The 18,204-nt window shown below is 36.7% G+C and overlaps 1 protein-coding gene across 1 annotated transcript in view; it reads right to left on the reverse strand.

The window, feature by feature from the left end:
- Grm3 (glutamate metabotropic receptor 3) overlaps positions 1–17,116 on the reverse strand; it is a 94,076-nt gene extending 76,960 nt beyond the window's left edge. The window contains exon 1 of the mRNA XM_090332886.1: positions 16,559–17,116. Within this exon, the coding sequence (XP_090189012.1) occupies positions 16,559–17,020 (462 nt within the window). The 5' untranslated portion in view covers positions 17,021–17,116. The remainder of the gene's footprint in view (positions 1–16,558) is intronic.
- Positions 17,117–18,204: the final 1,088 nt, after the last annotated feature.

Raw genomic sequence — 18,204 nt, forward strand, 5'->3', positions numbered from 1 at the left:
TCAAATTTCCAGCCCTCTTTTGACAGTTTTTAACAAGTTGTTTTAGCAAGGGAATCTTTGGGATTTCAGGTGGTATGCTTTATTCCAGTAATGCTCTGATTATGAGGGTAAAACAATATGAACTCTGGGAAAGACCTCTGGGAATCTATAAACAGTTGGGGAATTTTAGAGTCATTTGTAAATTCTCATACAGTCATGTGGTCACTCTTCTTATTGAGGATATTTGTGGCATATCCATTTTAAACATGAGTTTCATGTCAAACAAGTTTTTTTAGTAGAAAATAAAAAGAACTGTGCACATGTAGAGTCTAATATAAATACATTTTCCCGACCAAAGTGATTTTCCTTCTAGAGAATTTTTTTCTAGAACTTCCATAGATACTGGCTTCAGAGTCTATGCTAGTATTTTAAAGAGAACAGCAACCCATTTTGACAGGGGGCTATGCCTAGCTACAAAAATTCCAGATGGCATAGAAACATCAAATGCTTACTTCCAAGAAAAATGCTATTTGTAGACCTGACAGATATGTGCTTGAAAAAGCAACTATTATGGCTGTCTTGAGAAACTGGAAACTCGAACCACCTACATGGGCTTGCCTTTGTCTTCTGTACTGCCCTATTCTATACAATTCATTTCCCTACAGAGTTGTTTTCTAAGAATAAACATACCTCTTGGTTTCATCACACATAGAGAGAGCTTTTAGTTAAATGCTTATACTTGGGATTATAAAAGAACCACCAAGAGGTGAGCCATCAACTTCCTTACAGTGCAGGTTATTATGTAAAACAAATTCTAAAAGATGTAATATTAAGAAACCTTAGTGCCCTTCTTATTCACATTAAATTAAAATACTAGCTGTACAAAATTCCAGACTGGCTTGTGTTTTAAACTGGAGGTGGGATACAGTCGAGAAACTGCCTGAAGAATTCAAGCTGTTCATAACATAGGGGTTATCTGCCCATAACACAGAAAGGGTATCAATCATATTGTTAGTGCAAGAAGGATTAATCAATTTTTTTTGCCATACTACCTGCATTATAGTTGGAGATAATTCTTTCCTGAAGAAGGCTGAGTGTAGCACATGTATGAAGATCAGGATTAATCTGAATTCAAGAAATCATGTAACATTGTAGAGAATGTCTGTTTCTTTAGTATAATTCTCAAGAGACACCCATATTTACATGCTAGGGACTCAAAATGAGGTAGGGCAAAGATCCCTATTGTCATTCCCATTCAAGAGCATTGCTCAGTCTACATGATGTTCCATGGCCCTGACAAACACAAAACTACTTAATCACAGCAAAACTACACAATTATGAAATTATTGTACACTTTACCTGTGGTTTGCAAGCCAGATTGTTTAAGACTTTTGTTTTCTTAGTTTGAAAAAGAGGCATTTATAGCAGAGTGTAAGTGACTCCTGAAAGGAACATTAGTACAGATTCATTCATCAGATAGAAATTGAGAGCTTACTGGGAAGGATCAGGGCACTATGCTAAAGAGAGCCTGACAGAAAGCTAGGAAAAGTCTAATAGAGCTCGTGATTATCTATAGCTTTCCAAAGGATGCTATGAAGACTCTATCAGTGTAACGTTGAGTGGCTTTTAAGATTGCAAATACTTGAGCTTTAACCCAGACTCAACAAACCTAAATTTCTGAAAATGTATCTCATGCAATCATAGGAGTGATTTTAGGACAACTATGCATTTTGTTTTGGAGGACTATTGTGCATTATTTAATAAAGACCTGACCTTTCCCCTTTAAAAACCAACCAACAGTTTATTTTTTCCTCTAAAGGGAAGACACAGGCATAAAGGATTTTTTAGGGAAAAGCCAAATTGACTAATAAGATCCTATGAGCATGATTTTTATTTGCAAGATTTAATTAGCGTAGTTCAAGAAAGAGAAGGCAAGATCAGGAAGGATCTACACTTGAAGCAGTGGGTTCCCATTTCTTATCAAGGGATTCTGACTATAAAGGAATAGAATTTGATGACAAAATGGAAGACATGAAATGATTCTGGGATGAAACATATGGGATGTGGGAAATAATGAAATAAATACCTCTGGCCAAGAAACACTGCACACTTTAGATGAATGTGTTAAATTGTAACGCTCTTGAACAACATTTTGAAGTTCAGAAAATTAAAAAATTTAAAAAGAATTTGATGATAGATGTGGAGCATATTTGGAAAAAATGCTATTTTTTATTTGCATTAGAAAGAACCATGAAATAGCTAAAGAGAAGTCTCTGTAGATGAAAGTATAGATCTCTAGCAAGAAGAGAAGTAATTTAGGAAATAAGTACCATGAAATCAGTACCATGTTAGAAAATGCAGATAAAATAAATTTAAAAATTAAGGGTTAATAAAACGATACTAAGGGGTTTATGACTAGTAAAGTCATTTATTTTGTCATTGTCGTTGCTTATCATTGAGACAAAAATGATATACAGACCAACAAAGAGTCCCCGAGTCATGTTATTTCAGAAGACAGTCATTATAAGACATGTTATGTTTTAAGCAAGACATGCCACTCCATACTCAATTGTCTGTTTTGCTCCCAAAGTAAGTGCTATTTTAGGAATAACGTTGTGCCTGCTCAGACTTATATATTTTCAAGAAAAAAAAGAAGGTACTGCATAGTCAAATCAGTCTCTATCCATTCTTTAATCCTCTTTTACTCATTACTTAATTTTCAAGGAAAATCATGAAATTAAACTGGTGTGGGTTCCTAACACTAGCAATGGGATCAAAAGGTCTCTGTCATATCTTGTCCAGTAGTTATGTCAGCTAGCAGTATTTGTACAAACATCACTCTCAGAGTGATTTGCTACTAAAAAACTTATCAGAAGCACATTCTTTAGGGTCTTAAAGATTAATTTTAGGCAGTGGCTGTTAAAGAAAAAAATAATAAGTTGAACATAGTTTTCAGTGGTTTAGCTCCTTAAGTTCCTTGTATGACAGTGATATGACAAAGATACCCTTACCAGTTAAAAATAGCATTTCTACTGCTACTTGTTAACCCTAGGATAAAACTTGAGGTAGGAAATGCTGAGGACTATAGTAGTCACAGTGTTTCCATAAATAATTATTGACTTCTGAGGTACCATGACAATTTAGGCATGCACAACACATTATTTGTAGCAAACAGAACTGTGTTACTCATGGTTTCTTTGTTAACTGTTCATTATTTTGACAGAGCTGTCAGGCATAAAAGAAGCCAATAGTGTAGTGTTGCAATGTATAGAACTGGTTTCTGACAAACCAGCATTAGAATCTCAGTTGCTTTTCTACTAGCTCTGTGGCCTTGGAACACTTATTTTAAGTCCTTCAGCTTCATGGTGTTCATCTGTAAAACTGAAATAGCAGTAATCCCTGGATTATGAAATTATATGAGGCTTAAATGATAACATTGTAAAGCACTTAACTCATTGGCAGGCATATAGTAAATAGGTAAAAGGTAGTAAAGATGACAATGTCGGAATCAGTAGTCATTCATGCAACAAATTTTGGTTATTGCCTTTCTTTAAAATAGTGTTATTGTCTTTCTTTAAATTTGGTAATAGTGATCTCTCTTAAAATTATTTTGCAATCGGGGCCAGGAGTTTGGCCTAGTGGTAGAGTGCTTGCCTAGCATGCATGAAGACCCGGGTTCAATTCCTCAGTATCATATACATAGAAAAAAGCTGGAAGTGGTGCTGAGGCTCAAGTGGCAGAGCTCTAGCCTTGAGAAAGCCCAAGGACAGTGCTCAGGCCCTGAGCTCAAGCCCAGGACTGGCAAAAAAATTACTTTGTAAGCTGAGCCCTGGTAGCTCATGCCTGTAATCCAGCTACTCGGCAGGCTGAGATCTGAGGGTTGCAGTTGGAAGCACGCAAAGATGGGACTTAGCTCCAGTAATCCAATGAGAGAAAGCTGGAGTCAGTGCTGTGACTCAAGTGGTAGAGCACAAGAAGCTCAGGGATAGCACCCAAGGCCTGAGTAGGGCCAGCAAAACAAAACAAAATGAACAAAACTATTTTATAAACATAGGCAATGCATGTTTGATGCATATGTGTATTTTCATTTCAATAGAAAGTTACCTTTTGTAGAGAAAATTCAGAGCAAATTACAAGTTATGTGTTAACTATGTTCCCTACAATTGGGAGAACCCAATTGCCTGACTTCTATTCTATTAACCCACATAATAAACCTGGCTTCTACCCAAATTGGAAGCACAGGGCCTGGAAGGAATAAGCTCATCCCTGGGATGTATACTTGGCAAATTCAACCTCTTAAGTGATGGCATCTCACAAAGATGCTTTGGCATTCTGCCCAATTGGCAAGGAAATCTAGTCTATTTTTGGAATTGAAATTTTGAAGGTATTGGTTTTACTGTGTTTTCCCCTCTGTTGCAGTTCTCTCTGTTGGAAGGGAATAAAGTCAGGGAGTTGGCATGAATTAAAGCTTTGTCACTAGTAACAGAGAGATTTCCATAATATACAGGGTGGTGATGTAAAAACTAGTGACAATTTTCATGTGTGCAATCCTATTAATAATAGCCTGGAGTATAAGTGTTTGCTTTGAGTTTGATGGCAGGTGCTTTTGAAACACTGTGCTTAAATTCCCAATGTCACTAATTGTAAAAGTACTCTAAGTTTTCAAGCTCTATTTTTTCATAAGTCATATTTCTACATTAAATCAATGGGCGTTCATTATTATAAACCGCTAAGCCTTGACTTTTTCTGTATTGTGTTATGGAAGCTTGTACTTATTGATCCATTTTAAAAGGCACATATTTAATGGCAGTCTGGAAAGAGAATTTTGTGTCATTAAAGAAAATCATCTCTAAAGCTCAAAAGTGTTAGGCGTCTTTTTTCCATTAGTTATATATTAATCTGTGATCATAAGCCTCTTGCTAGTATCTCAGCAATGTCTGTGTCTTATGGTTTTCATTTTAGATATGTTTCCTGCACAGCTATGGGCCATTTGTACCCTATGAACCGGTCTGGATATCAACCCTTTGTCTCTCCGTAGAGCAATTTCCAAATAAATACATCACTGAAGGGGAATTAATTAAAAACAAATTAACCCCATAGCAGAAGGGGAAAAAAAACAGTGTATCTCAGATAATTGCCTCTGGTGAGAAATTTCTATAATAAAGCAATGTTAGCAAAGCATTTCAGTTGCTATTGCTGCTGACCTCTTCTACTCCCAGCCTCATCCTTGGGTAAGTCCTTGAACAACATAGCCTTTTCTTTAGGGAAGCAAAGTAGGAGCAACGGAAGGAGATCTCAAAACAATCAGGTTTGTGAGATTGCTTTAGAATGAGATGTCTGAGAGGGAAATAAATAAAAGATTCTGTCTGTGATAACTTTTGAGTAAGGTGTATTCTGAAGCTTAGACTCTAAGGGAAAGTGGACAGCAAAGTGGGAGGCAAGCTATTGGGATTTTAATGCTGATTCTATGACTTGAAAACTCAGGGAAACTTGAACTTGGTCCTTAACCTTTAGAGTCTCAATTTTTCCTAAAACTGTTCATCTTAGACTGGAGATGCTGAAAATAATGAAGCAAAATCCCAGTAGAAAGTAAAACCTACATAACTCATATTGTTACAGTATGTTACCTTGTTATCTAATATATTGTACATATATATATATATTTGGTTATTTGAAATAGGATAGGGAAGGGGAGAAAACAAAATGAGGGGCTGGAGTGGGGGGAGAGAAATGGGGACCAAAACGTGAGAAAGCATAGCAATGTTTGTGAAGTAATGCACCTTCTTTCTGGTGAATATAATGTAACCGTTCTATTAATTACAATAAAAATATATGACACAAAAGCACAAAAAGCCTACAAAAATGTTGATAGCTGGGTGAGGTGGCTCATGACTATAATCCTAGCTATTCAGAAGGCTGAGATCTGAGGATCAAGTTTCAAAGACAGCCTGAGCACAAAAGAACTTGAGACTCTTATCTTCAATTAACCTCTAGAAAATGGGAAGTGGGGCTTGGCTCAATGGTAGGGTGGTAGCCTTGAGCTGATGAGCTCATGGACAGTGCCCAGGCTGAGTTCAAGCCCCATGACCCTCCCATACACACACAAAAAGGCTGAATGCTGAATATGTGAAAGACAATTTTTTTTAGAACTTTTATTTGATTAACTTAATTCCTATGATAATCCAGTGAGTGAAGTTCTATAATATCTCTGTCTTAGACATGAGAAACCAATCTATAGATCTAGGACAGATCGGTCATGGTTGTGACCCAATCAGAAATTTACTTAGGGATTTTCAGCCTTTTGATAATGTAGCAGGTTACCCTGTGCCAATTCTTTCCACTCATTCAAAAAAAGATTCAGTTTCCATCTAGTAGAGACATTATTCTAAGTGCCAGAAAGATAAAACAATTTTTCTAAATGCAAGAGTCTCACTTTGGTGGAGAAATTGATAAGTAAATGAACAAATGTATTTAATAAGTTAGTAATGAAGAAGAAATTATTTTTTGTGGGTCATGGGGCTTGAACTCAGCCTGGGTGTTTTCCCTGAGCCCTTCAGCTCAAGACTACCACCCTACCCTTAAGCCAAGCCCCACTTCCTGTTTTCTAGAGGTTAATTGGGGATAAGAGTCTCAGGTCCATTCGTGCAGGGGCTGGCTTTGAACCTTGATCCTCAGATCACAGCCTCCTGAGTAACTAGGGTTACAGGCTGTGCCCAGCTGGAGAAGAAATTTTCAGTACTGGGAGCTTGGGAAAAACTTCTCAATACAAATAGTCTTATTTGAGGACTGAAGGGTTTGTTGAGGGGTATTTGAAGCTAAAGGAAATCGTGATGTAGGTATGAAAACAGTTTATTTACTTTATATTTCTGTGAAGATACCACCCCTTAGCCTATGAGAAAATGATTTATTTGGAAGATTTATGGGATGCTTTTCTTTGTACAAAGAACTAAAGCTTTTCAGTGAATTCTATTCCCTTTTGCTCTTGTAGTACTTAGACTGTCTTACGTATACCTATGTTGCTGATATTTTCTACTTTGTTTACACATGCCTTAGCTGCTTGTGTGGTGTCTATTTTAAAGTTTTATTTTTTTATTCTCTTTCTTCTACTTCATTGAGGGTTTATAGACCATGTTGACTGTAAGTAAAACAAATTTTCCTTAGTGTTTTCCCCTAGCCAGTCCTCTAGTATTTTCAGGGTATGTGGTCGTACATTGATGTACTTGATCCATTGGAATTGATTCTGGTGCAGGGTGATATATAAGGATCTAACTTCAGTTTTCTGCATATGTATAGCCAATCTTCCAGCACCATTTGTTGAAGAGGCTGTCTTTCTTCCATCCTGTGTTTTTAGCTATCAAATATTGGGTAGCTATGGGCCTGTGAGTTCATTTCTTGGTCTTCCATTCCATTGGTCCTCAGGCATGTTTTTATGCCAGTACCAAGCTCTTTTTATTACTATGGCTTTGTAATAGAGTTTGATGCTTAGTATATTATTCCTCTAGCATTGTTCTTCTTGCTAAGGATTGTTTTTGCTATTTGGGGGGGTCTTCTATTATTCCATATACATTTTTGGATTGCTTCTTTTATATACTGGAGAATGTTGTTAGAATTTTAATGGGTATTGCATGAATGTGTAGATAGCTTTGGGCAGTATTGTCATTTTCCCGATGATAATCCTCCCAATCCAGGAGCATGGGAGGTTTTTCTACTTCCTTAACTTCCTTAAATCTGCTTTAATTCCCCTTTTTCAGGTTTTGAAAGTTTGCATCATAGAGGTCCTTCATAGAAGGGTTAGGGAAAACATTAAGGCTCCTTGGTACAGGTTGAAAATTTCCAAGCAAATATCCATAATCCTAAATCAAAGAATGGCTTAATAAATGGGATTTCATAAAACTGAAGAGTTCCTGCATGGCAAAGGACATAGCTAGAAAGATAAATAAAAGTTCATAGAGTGGAAGAAGGTCTTTATTAGCTATGATTCAGAAAAGGTCCTCATATCTAAAAATATACTCAGAGCTCAAAAAATTAAACTTCCCCAAAACAAATCCTCAAAGAAACAACCCAGTAAATAAATGGGGTAAAGACTTAAGGAATTCTCTGAAGGATAAATGAGAATGGCTAATAAACACATGGATAGATGTTAAACATCTCTGGCCATAAAAGAAGTGCAAATCAAAACAGCATTGAGATTCCACCTCACTCTAGTTAGAATGGCCATTATCAAGAAAAGTAAGATGCTGCTTAAGATGTACCCAAAGGGAATGCTACTATACTGTTGGTGGGATTGTAACTTCTTCGATTACTCTGGAAACCAGTATGAAGCTTCCTCAAAAGACTAAATATAGAGCTTCTTTATGATTGAACAGTCCTACTCCTAGGCATCTATCCAGTTGACCACCAGGTCAATAAATTCAGGATACAATAATTCCACCAACATGACCATGTTTATTGCAACATTGTTTATCATAGCCAAAATATGGAATCAACCCAGATGCCCCTCAGTAGACTAATGGATCAAGAGTATGTGGAATAGATACTCAATGGAATTCTATACTTCCATCAGAAAGAATGGCATTGCCCAATTCATAAGGAAATGCAAAGACTTTGGAAACAATTATACAAAGTGAAGTAAGACATACCCAAAGAAACATAGGTTGCATGGTTTCCCTCATTTGTAATAAATAGAAGGTGACAATAAATCTACTAGTAAACACAATAGATAGTAAAAACAACAACAACAACAACAAAAGGGGCTGAGAGTTTGGCCTAGTGGTAGAGTGTTTGACTAGCATGCACGAGAAAACCCGGGTTCAATTCCTTGGTTCCACATCCATAGAATATATGCCAGAAGTGGTGCTGTGGCTCAAGTGGGAGAGCTCTAGCCTTGAGAAAACCCAAGGACAGTGCTCAGGATCTGAGCCCAAGTCCAGGACTGACAAAAAAACAGAAACAAAAACAAATTATTGCACTCAGGCATGATTAATTAAACAGCAGTCTAAACATTCATACAGTGAGAACTAAGGAGACTATTCTTAGGAAAGGATCACAAGGACTCAATTGCTATGTGCATAGGATCACATAAAATGATGCTTAAAAAATAAACTCCAAGATATGGAAGCAAGAATTTTGTGATTCTTTTTTTCCTTTCTTTTGTTCCCTTTGTGTTTTTTTCCCCCTTCTGTCTATAATTGTTTCTCTTTCTGTACCTTTTGTCTTATATATAAATTTATCTGTTTGGGGAAGGGCAGGGAAGCACAGAAATGGTGGGACAGGGGCCGGGAGTTTGGCTTGGTGGTTAAAGTGCTTGCCTAGCATGCATGAAGACCCGGGTTCGATTCCTCGGTACTACATATAGAAAAAAAGCCGAAAGTGGTGCTGAGGCTCAAGTGGTAGAGCTCTAGCCTTGAGAAAGTCCAAGGACAGTGCTCCAGCCCTGAGCTCAAGCCCAGGACTGGCAAAAAAAAAAAAAAGAAATGGTGGGACAAAGGGTGAACTAATTCACCAGTGAAACCCACTAGACACTATGCTGGAAATGAACTACACAAGTTGAGAGGAGGGTGGAGGAAAGGTGGAAGGGGAAACTGGGAGAGAATAAGGGAAGGGATGACACTTTAAAAAGAAATGTACTCATTACTTCACTTAGGTAACTGTAACCCCTCTGTACATCACATTTACAATAAAATGAAAAGTACAATTTGTCATGTGGAAAAAGATTTGATTGATAAAAAGTACATTTTTTGGTGGTACAGGACTTGAGCTCAGAGTTCAGCATTTTCTAAGCAGGCACTGTACTACTGTGTATATCTCATGCCCTAAAAGCTTATTTTCTAATAAAAATGATTTATATATGTGTGCCGTAGTTTTAATATATAGGTAACTGAAGTTTAATTCATCAAAATAACAATTTACTCCATTATTAAATGAAACCACAATTGGCTCGACCTCTGTTGTTGTTTTGTTTAGTTTAATTTTTTTTTGAAAAGGGTGAGGTACAGAGTGGTTAAAGTTACATAAGTAAGGAAATGAGTATAATTCTTGTCAAACATTGTTAACTCTTCCATCATTTCCTCCTACTCCCTCCGCCCAGGACACCCCCCATACGGTGTCCTAATGTTCAATTCCAGCATAGTGTTTAGTGAGTGTTGCTGTTTCATTGGATCCTTCTTTGTCCTTTGATGCAACATTTCTGTGATTCCCTAAATTTAGCAATATGTGGAAACATTTTGGATGTTAAAACTCAGACTACTGGCAGCCTAGACATAGAGGCAAAGTATGTTATTAAACATCCTACCACATAAAGGACTACAATAAGCAGACCCCATATAACATAGAGCTTTCTAGCCCCCAATTCCTTTTATGTCAAGGTTGTCTGCCTTTTATTTAACTTGTTTATACACAGAGAAAGATCCATTTCTATTAGCCATCAATCACACTTAGAAACAATTAAATATGTAAATACTTTTGTGTCCTCTTTTCATTCAACTATTTTTTTTGCCATTGCTCCTATAAGACTAGCAATTCATGTGTAGCTGCTTTCAAAAATATTTGAGGGGTTGGGAGTTTGGCCTAGTGGTAGAGTGCTTCCCTAATATTCATGGTACCACATGCACAGAAAAAAGCTGGAAGTAGTGCTGAGGCTCAAATGGTAGAGCTCTAGCCTTGAGAAAGTCCAAGGACACGGCTCAGGCTCTGAGCTCAAGCTTAGGACTGGCAAAAAAATTTTGGAATTTAAATGAGGAAAAAATCATTAATGAAAGGATAGATTGAGTAGTCAGGTCTACTTTGGCACTATATACCACCAATAATGTATGAGATATAATAAAGAAATGTTTTTATGTATACTCTTTCTCAATATAGTTAACAATCTATGAATTTGCTGCAAAAGATTACTTTAAGGAGAAATTTGTATCAGGCATATGTGAACAATATGAAATGCCCAAGTCTATGTCAAAATAAACTGTGTCCTAATGATCTTCTCTCAGAGTTGGAGAGTTTCTAGGCTGTGGATAGTGCTGAATAAGGGTCTCATTATGCCAAGATAGAAAGAAGTAGTGAGAAACTCTCCCTCCCCTTTTTAGTACAACTTTTAGATGTCATGTTATTCAAGTCCCATTTGTGACTGATGTTATCTTATAACTCAGGGACAAAGCAATCCTGGGTCAACTTACACCTGCCCTGCTCCAGCTAGACTAAGAAAATGGCATATCTTTTAAAAAGAAACAGGAACCTTTTCAGAACATTTTAAAGAACAGTTTGACTGGACAATTTAGCAGCTAACTACAGCCTGTTTGAAAAGCACAGGTATAACATTGCTTCTAAATAAGAACTGTAAAATCAGCTTCCTAACGGAAGTCGAACAGATTCACTTCTTGAAGAAATATTATTTGCCCTGAAGGCTAGTTTTGAGACTTATAAAGAATACTAGGACATAGTCTTTAAAAATGCTTCAAAAAAAGACAACTCATATTCATCAGAGATAGTGAAAAGATCCTTGAAGTACATTTGTTAATACAGAAGGATTTTGATCTTCATTGTCATTGATACTTGCTTTAAGAAATCAATATCATTGCCTTAGAAATGGATCACCACAGAGCAATTTGTCATCCTTAATTAGAGCATTTGGAAAATAATTATCCAACACTTCAGCAATGGTAATTCAGCTTAACCTAGTAAGCATTTAAGAATTTTCATGGTCATGTAATTTTTCACTCAACGATACCCATTAAATGCATTAACATACAATCATTTCTTTTACTAACTTTAGAATGATTTATCTCCTTTAGTGGAAAGATGAAGAAGCTGGAAAGAAAGCATAAACTGAAACAATTGGACTAATAAAGCAATCTACAAATGGAGACATTATAATATCTAAAGAACTAAATTGAAATGGCTATTTTATTACCTTCAAGTAGTTATACAAAGGAGCTGCCATTCAACAAAGCAGTTTAGAGGCAATATACATCATGATCAGCGTTACTCCTTTCATCATTCTCACCCATCACTTCAACTCATCCCACTCCTCAGTTGCCTTAATTTTGTAGAATATGTATTGAATTTTGTTAACTGCATTCTTCCTTCCTCTCTTAATTCATCTATCCTCCCGCCTTTATCTGATGTTTCTAGTACCCATTCCCTGGTACTTATTTTTTTGAACTTTGACTTAGCCTTTCTAAGTAATTACACTATTTGAATTCTCACCTGAATCAAACATATTTCAGCTGATACACTTATTTTCACTTGGATACTTCCTGAGGTGCTTATTTATAGGTTTATAAATTGATACTAGGTTTCACATATGATTGAAGACATGCATCATTTATCTCTTTGGACCTGACTTACTTCACTTAACACAATTAGTTTTAGGTCCTTCCATTTCTTTTCTAATGATACATATTAAAGAACAAATAAAACCACAGAAGAGGAGATGCACACATATCTCATTATCATCGTCTGAAGTTCTATGAATATGTAATCTTGTTACTGAAAATGGTGTGTTCTGGTTTGTGGCTGGATGTTCAAATTATATAGTTGGATGTTCTTAAATTATGTGGTGGATTTGTACTCATTTACTTTTATAGGTTTACTTTTCCCATATTTATTTACTTTTCATTGCTTATTCAGAAAGCTGGAGGTAGTTAAAAGTGGATGATAGTATTATCAGCTAAATGTCACTATGATTACCAAACACCAGGCTTTATGACCAGAGTCAGTCCTGAAAGCAAGGGTATGTGAGTATGAGAAATACCCAGATAAAAGTCCTCTTTCCTGATATGATTCCCTTACTTGTCATTTTCAAGAGTGTCTTGAATTTGTGTGAATGGGGAAATGTATTACTTTGAAATCACCATTTTCTGTAGTTTTTAAAATTCTTATTAATGAATGTTGGTCTCAGAGAGGAACCATGTTTAATTCTTTTTTCTTTTTCATATATTTTATTGTAATTAATGTAAGGGTTACATTATATTCACTAGACAGAAGGTGCATTACTTCACATACACTGATACCCTTTCTCATGTCTTGGTCCCTATTTCCCTCCCCCCACCCCCAACCCTCATCTTATTTTCATCCTTTACCTATCTGACTTCAAATAACCAAATACACATATGTACAATATATCAGATAACCAGGTAAAATGCTTTAACAATATAAGATAACCAAGGGACAGCAAAAGAGATGAGAGATAGCATCATTAAAGACAACAATCACTTGTTATATGTCTTTTGTTTCTATATCCTGACAGTCCTTTCATTTACCTCATGTATCTAGGTTTTGTTGTAAATCTCTGCTAGGAGAGCCCAAAGTTTCTACTGATTATGACAAATGAGGGAAACAATTGAGCCTATGTTCCTTTGAGTCTGGCTTACGTCACTTTTTCTAAGTTTTTCCATTTCCTTAAAAATGGGACAATGTCATCTCTAACAGCAGCATAGAATTCCATTGGGTATAAATACCACATCTTGTTGTTCCACTCATCAACTGAGGGGCATCTAGGCTGGTTCCATATCTTTGCTATGGTAAATAGTGCTGCAATGAACATTGTTGTACTAGTGGATTTATTATGTCTTTGTTTTTGGATGATTGGGTAAATGCCAAGTAGTGGAATTGCTGGGGCATAGGGGAGTTCTATGTTTAGTTTTTTGAGGAATTGTCATACAGCTTTCCATAGTAGTTGAACGAGTTTGCACTCCCACCCAACACTGTCATTCTTTAAATAAATAGAAGAGGCAATCCAAAATTTCATATGGAATAATAAAAGACCCTGTATAGCAAAAACAATTCTTAGCAGAAAGAACAGCACAGGAAGAATTTCAATATCAAACTTTAGACTCTATTACAGAGCTATAGTGATCAGAACAGCTTGGTACTGGCACAAGAACAGGATTGTAGACCAATGGAATAAAGAACTGAGGACCCAGATATTAACCCACAGACCTATGGCCACCTAATCTTTGATAATGGAGCCAAAAAAATAGAATGGAAGAAAGACAGCCTCTTCAACAAGTTGTGCTGGCAGAACTGGTTAAGCACCTGCAGAAAACTAAAGTTGGATCCCTCTTTGTCACACTGCACCAGGATTAACTCCAAATGGATGAAAGACCTCAAGGTAAAAGCAGATACACTGAAAACTTTATAAGAAGGAATAGGAGATACACTAGGTCTCCTTGGAACCAGTCGAAACTTTCTTGATAAGGACCATATTTAATTCTTAGTGAAGTAAGAGCCTCTTTTGTTCTGCTTTAAAGAAGGACCTTTGTGAAGAGCTTCACTGGGAGGGTACCTGGAGGTTAAAGCTTTCCTGGGGCCTAATTGAAATCTGATTTCCCAGGACACCTTAGAGCCAAGGAGGAAGGAATGGAATGCTATTCTCTGTTATTTCCTTCCTAAGAAAGATTAAAGGAAACTCCCATAGTTTTGCTGATGTCTTTTGTCCCCCTGAAGGTGGCTTGTTCTCTTGAGAACAAATTGAGGGTTTTAGAATATTATTTTCCCCCTAAAACCAGTCAAATCTTTTCTAAGGAGTATATAGTACCAAAAGAGTAAAATTGTATTTAAAATCTATCTGTAAGACATAGTTTGTTAAATACTTAGGATAAATCATTAGGCCACACACACACACACACACGCACACACACACACACACACTCACACAATTACTATTTACTGCTCTCAAAGAAGGTAATGTCAGAAAAAGCAAATATGCAACCTCTTACCAGTGCTAATACTGGGTATAATATACTTACAAAATAATTGACATTCTACTGTAGAAGGCAGGTATCTACCTTAAATTCTTTCTTCTCAAATTGAATATTCTCTTTCTCCTAAGTATTCTAGTTTTTCAGATTAACATGATGTGCTTTGAGATATGCAATAGTTTCTATCTAGCTAATGAAGTCAAAGAGTGTTTACGAAAAACCAATTATCCTAATTACTCATAATATGACTATGTGCTCTAAAGAGGGAAAGAAATGTGAAATAGCTCATTTAGAGCAGCACAGAATTATACATGGAATTTTAAGTGGCAGAAATCTAGGTGTGGAAATAAAGTTATTCCAATGCAAATAGAACTAATTTAAATGAGATTGTAACAACATGAATATCACATGGCTTCCTTTGGTGCCTGGCTTTGATTATAGTAATTTGGTAGGAGGCAAGTGTGTGACTCTTAGAATTGCTGGCTTTTATTACAGTGATATTAGTGCTTTCATTGAAAAAAAAATAAACTTCAAGTAACATACAGAAAACTTATGAAGTAGCTGAAAGAATACAAAAGCATGAAAGCTGTGTCTGAGTTCTAGTTCATAATCTGCCTACGGAGATTTGATGAAACTAGTAGTTTTGAGAATTTAGAAAATGAGAATATTTAGCTGGTTATTTTCTTGGCACTTTTCTATTTCCAAAATTCTGTGACCCTGTATGTGAGCATTGTAAGGGCTTGTATGAAATATTTCTTTTTCCTAAACAAAATTAATGATAATGTTCATCAACGTCTTAATATAAATTTTGTGCTAGTTTTTTGGGGGACAAAAGGGATGACATTGATCATAAATTTACAAATTGAATTGAGCCTGCATTGTACAACTACTTATTGATAACGAAAAAAGTTTGCATAAAACGTTTATGTTTCCTTTCTTTTTTTGGTGGAATTATCTGGCTTGTCTGCATATACTTTGAGATTTAAAACCTGAGAAATTCTTCATTTTTATTTTTTGCCAGTCCTGAGCTTGAGCTCAGATCCTGAGCACTGTCCTTGGGCTTTTTCAAGGCTAGAGCTCTACCATTTGAGCCTCAGCACCACTTCTGGCTTTTTTCTATGTATGTAGTACTGAGTGATTGAACTTGGGTCTTTGTACATGCTAGGTAAGCACTCTACTACTTGGCCAAGTCCCAGCTCTGAGTTTCTTCATATTTTTTTCTCAAAATAAAATGATACATTAGTAAAAAGTTTGTGTGAAGGACATACCTTCATGTGGTTGTGTTAGTAATTTCAAATCATAACTTCAATTATTAATGGTTCCTCTTTGTTATATAACTTTGCAACATTGGTTCTAAGGCAGGAATTCTTTCTCTGTTTTTGTAGTCTGGCCTGAGCCCAGTGAGATGACTGGGCTAACAGAATGTTACAGATGTGATGTAAGAGAAGAAGCTTGAAAGAGGCTTGTGCAGTTGAATTTGCATTCATCCAAATCTTTGCCATCTCTCTGAGAAGAACATGAAGGAACTAGCATACTGATTCCAGAAGGTAAGAAAAAGACAATTGGGGCAACGACACCCACATTTAAGCCTTGCCTCTATGCACTCACTGTAGCTGATGTTTGGACTTGTATGATCAATAATCATGGCATGTCACTGAATTTTTGGCTAGATTTTTATGCTACAGTAGCTACAGGATACACTGGTATACAATTTTCACTGGCTGGGGTCTGCTCTGTCTTAAAAATTTATACTATAAAACACCACAAAAATTAAGATTCCAGTTATCATCCACTGATGCAAATATTAAGATCATCTCCTTTGGCTAGCCCTAGTCATAAAAGCAGAGAGATAACAGCCTTTTGGCAGTCACACTGAACAGTCTTACCTGTATGGAAACACTACTGTAGGAGCCACCGATAACCCCTGCAATGAGCAATGGGATGTTTTCTTGAATGGCATATGATCCATCCGGGCACATATACTCAGCTTCATCCACTTTAGTTAAAGATGCTCTGACAAATTCCAGGGATTGCTCCAGCGCATAAGTGTCTCTTGAACATGTATCCAAAATATGAACACCCAACTTTACTCCTGGGAGCAGGTAATTGTCTTTGTTAATTTCATCAATGGCAAACAACATGGCTTCCAGGCGTTGGATCCCTCGGTCTTCATTGATCCGCCCACATTCTTCAGTTCCAGTCCCTTTCTCATTAATAGGGAACAGGCCCCCTAAAACAAGGTCACCTTCTATTTTAATCTCTTTCCTCAGAAAGTTGTGATCCCCTAAAGAGAGTAAAAATCCTTTTGAAAAGAAGGTTAAGGTCAGAACTTGGAGTCTTGTCAACATCTTTATGAATTCTTTTTCTTTCTTTCTTTCTTTCTTTCTTTCTTTCTTTCTTTCTTTCTTTCTTTCTTCCTTCCTTCCTTCCTTCCTTCCTTCCTTCCTTCCTTCCTTCTTTCTTTCTTTTTTTCTTTCTTTCTTTCTTTCTTTCTTTCTTTCTTTCTTTCTTTCTTTCTTTCTTTCTTTCTTTCTTTCTTTCTTCCTTTCTTTCTTTCTTCCCTAGGAGGTATCAATGGATTGAGCCAATGCTGCCCTTTAGTCTTCTTCTCTCATTTCCAAGCTGAACCTTTTGGCTGACCTTCAAATAGGGAGGATCAGATTAACACAGCCTGCTATCACTTTCCTAAAGAGATAAAAAAAATATATGTGTTAACAAAACAGTAAAGAAAGCATCAGTGACTACATGGATGTCCCCCAATCAAACCTTTGATAGGAAAATGGTGCAAATTGGCATTTACTACTGAACACACACAGCACCACCACACCAGGCAAACCCTCACACCTACTCCAACCTAGACCTTCCAATGTGCTGTGATCCCATCTGGCAGAAAGGGACCTCAAGGAACTATTGCTGACTCTACTTAGAATGGAGGTCAGCTCTATTGCAGATCTCTGCTAGTATAGCCCAGGGTTTCTACTGATTATGACGAATGAGGGAAACCATTGAGCCTAAGTTCCTTTGAGTCTGGCTTACTTCACTTAATATGATTTTTTCTAAGTCTTTCCATTTCCTAACAAATGGGGCAATGTCATTCTTTCTGACAGCAGCATAGAATTCCATTGTGTACAAATACCACATCTTGTTGATCCACTCATCAACTGAGGGACATCTAGGTTGGTTCCATATCTTTGCTATGGTGAATAGTGCTGCAATGAACATTGTTGTGCTAGTGGATTTAGTATGCCCTTGTTTCTGGATGGTTGGGTAAATGCCAAGTAGTGGAATTGCTGGGTGATAGGGGAGTTCTATGTTTAGCCTTTTAAGGCACTGCCACACTGCTTTCGATAGTGGTTGAACAGGTTTGCACTCCCACCAACAGTGTAGTAGTGATCCCTCCTGGCCACATCCCCTCTAGCATCTGTTATTATTCGTTTTCCTGATCCTGGTCATTCTAACTGGAGTGAGGTGGAATCTTAGAGTTGTTTTGATTTGCATTTCTTTTATGACCAGAGATGTTGAGCATTTCTTC

This window comes from Megascapheus bottae, chromosome 5, assembly GCF_031878675.1.
Source record: "Megascapheus bottae isolate mThoBot1 chromosome 5, mThoBot2.hap1, whole genome shotgun sequence".
NCBI classification, from domain to species: Eukaryota; Metazoa; Chordata; class Mammalia; order Rodentia; family Geomyidae; genus Megascapheus; species Megascapheus bottae.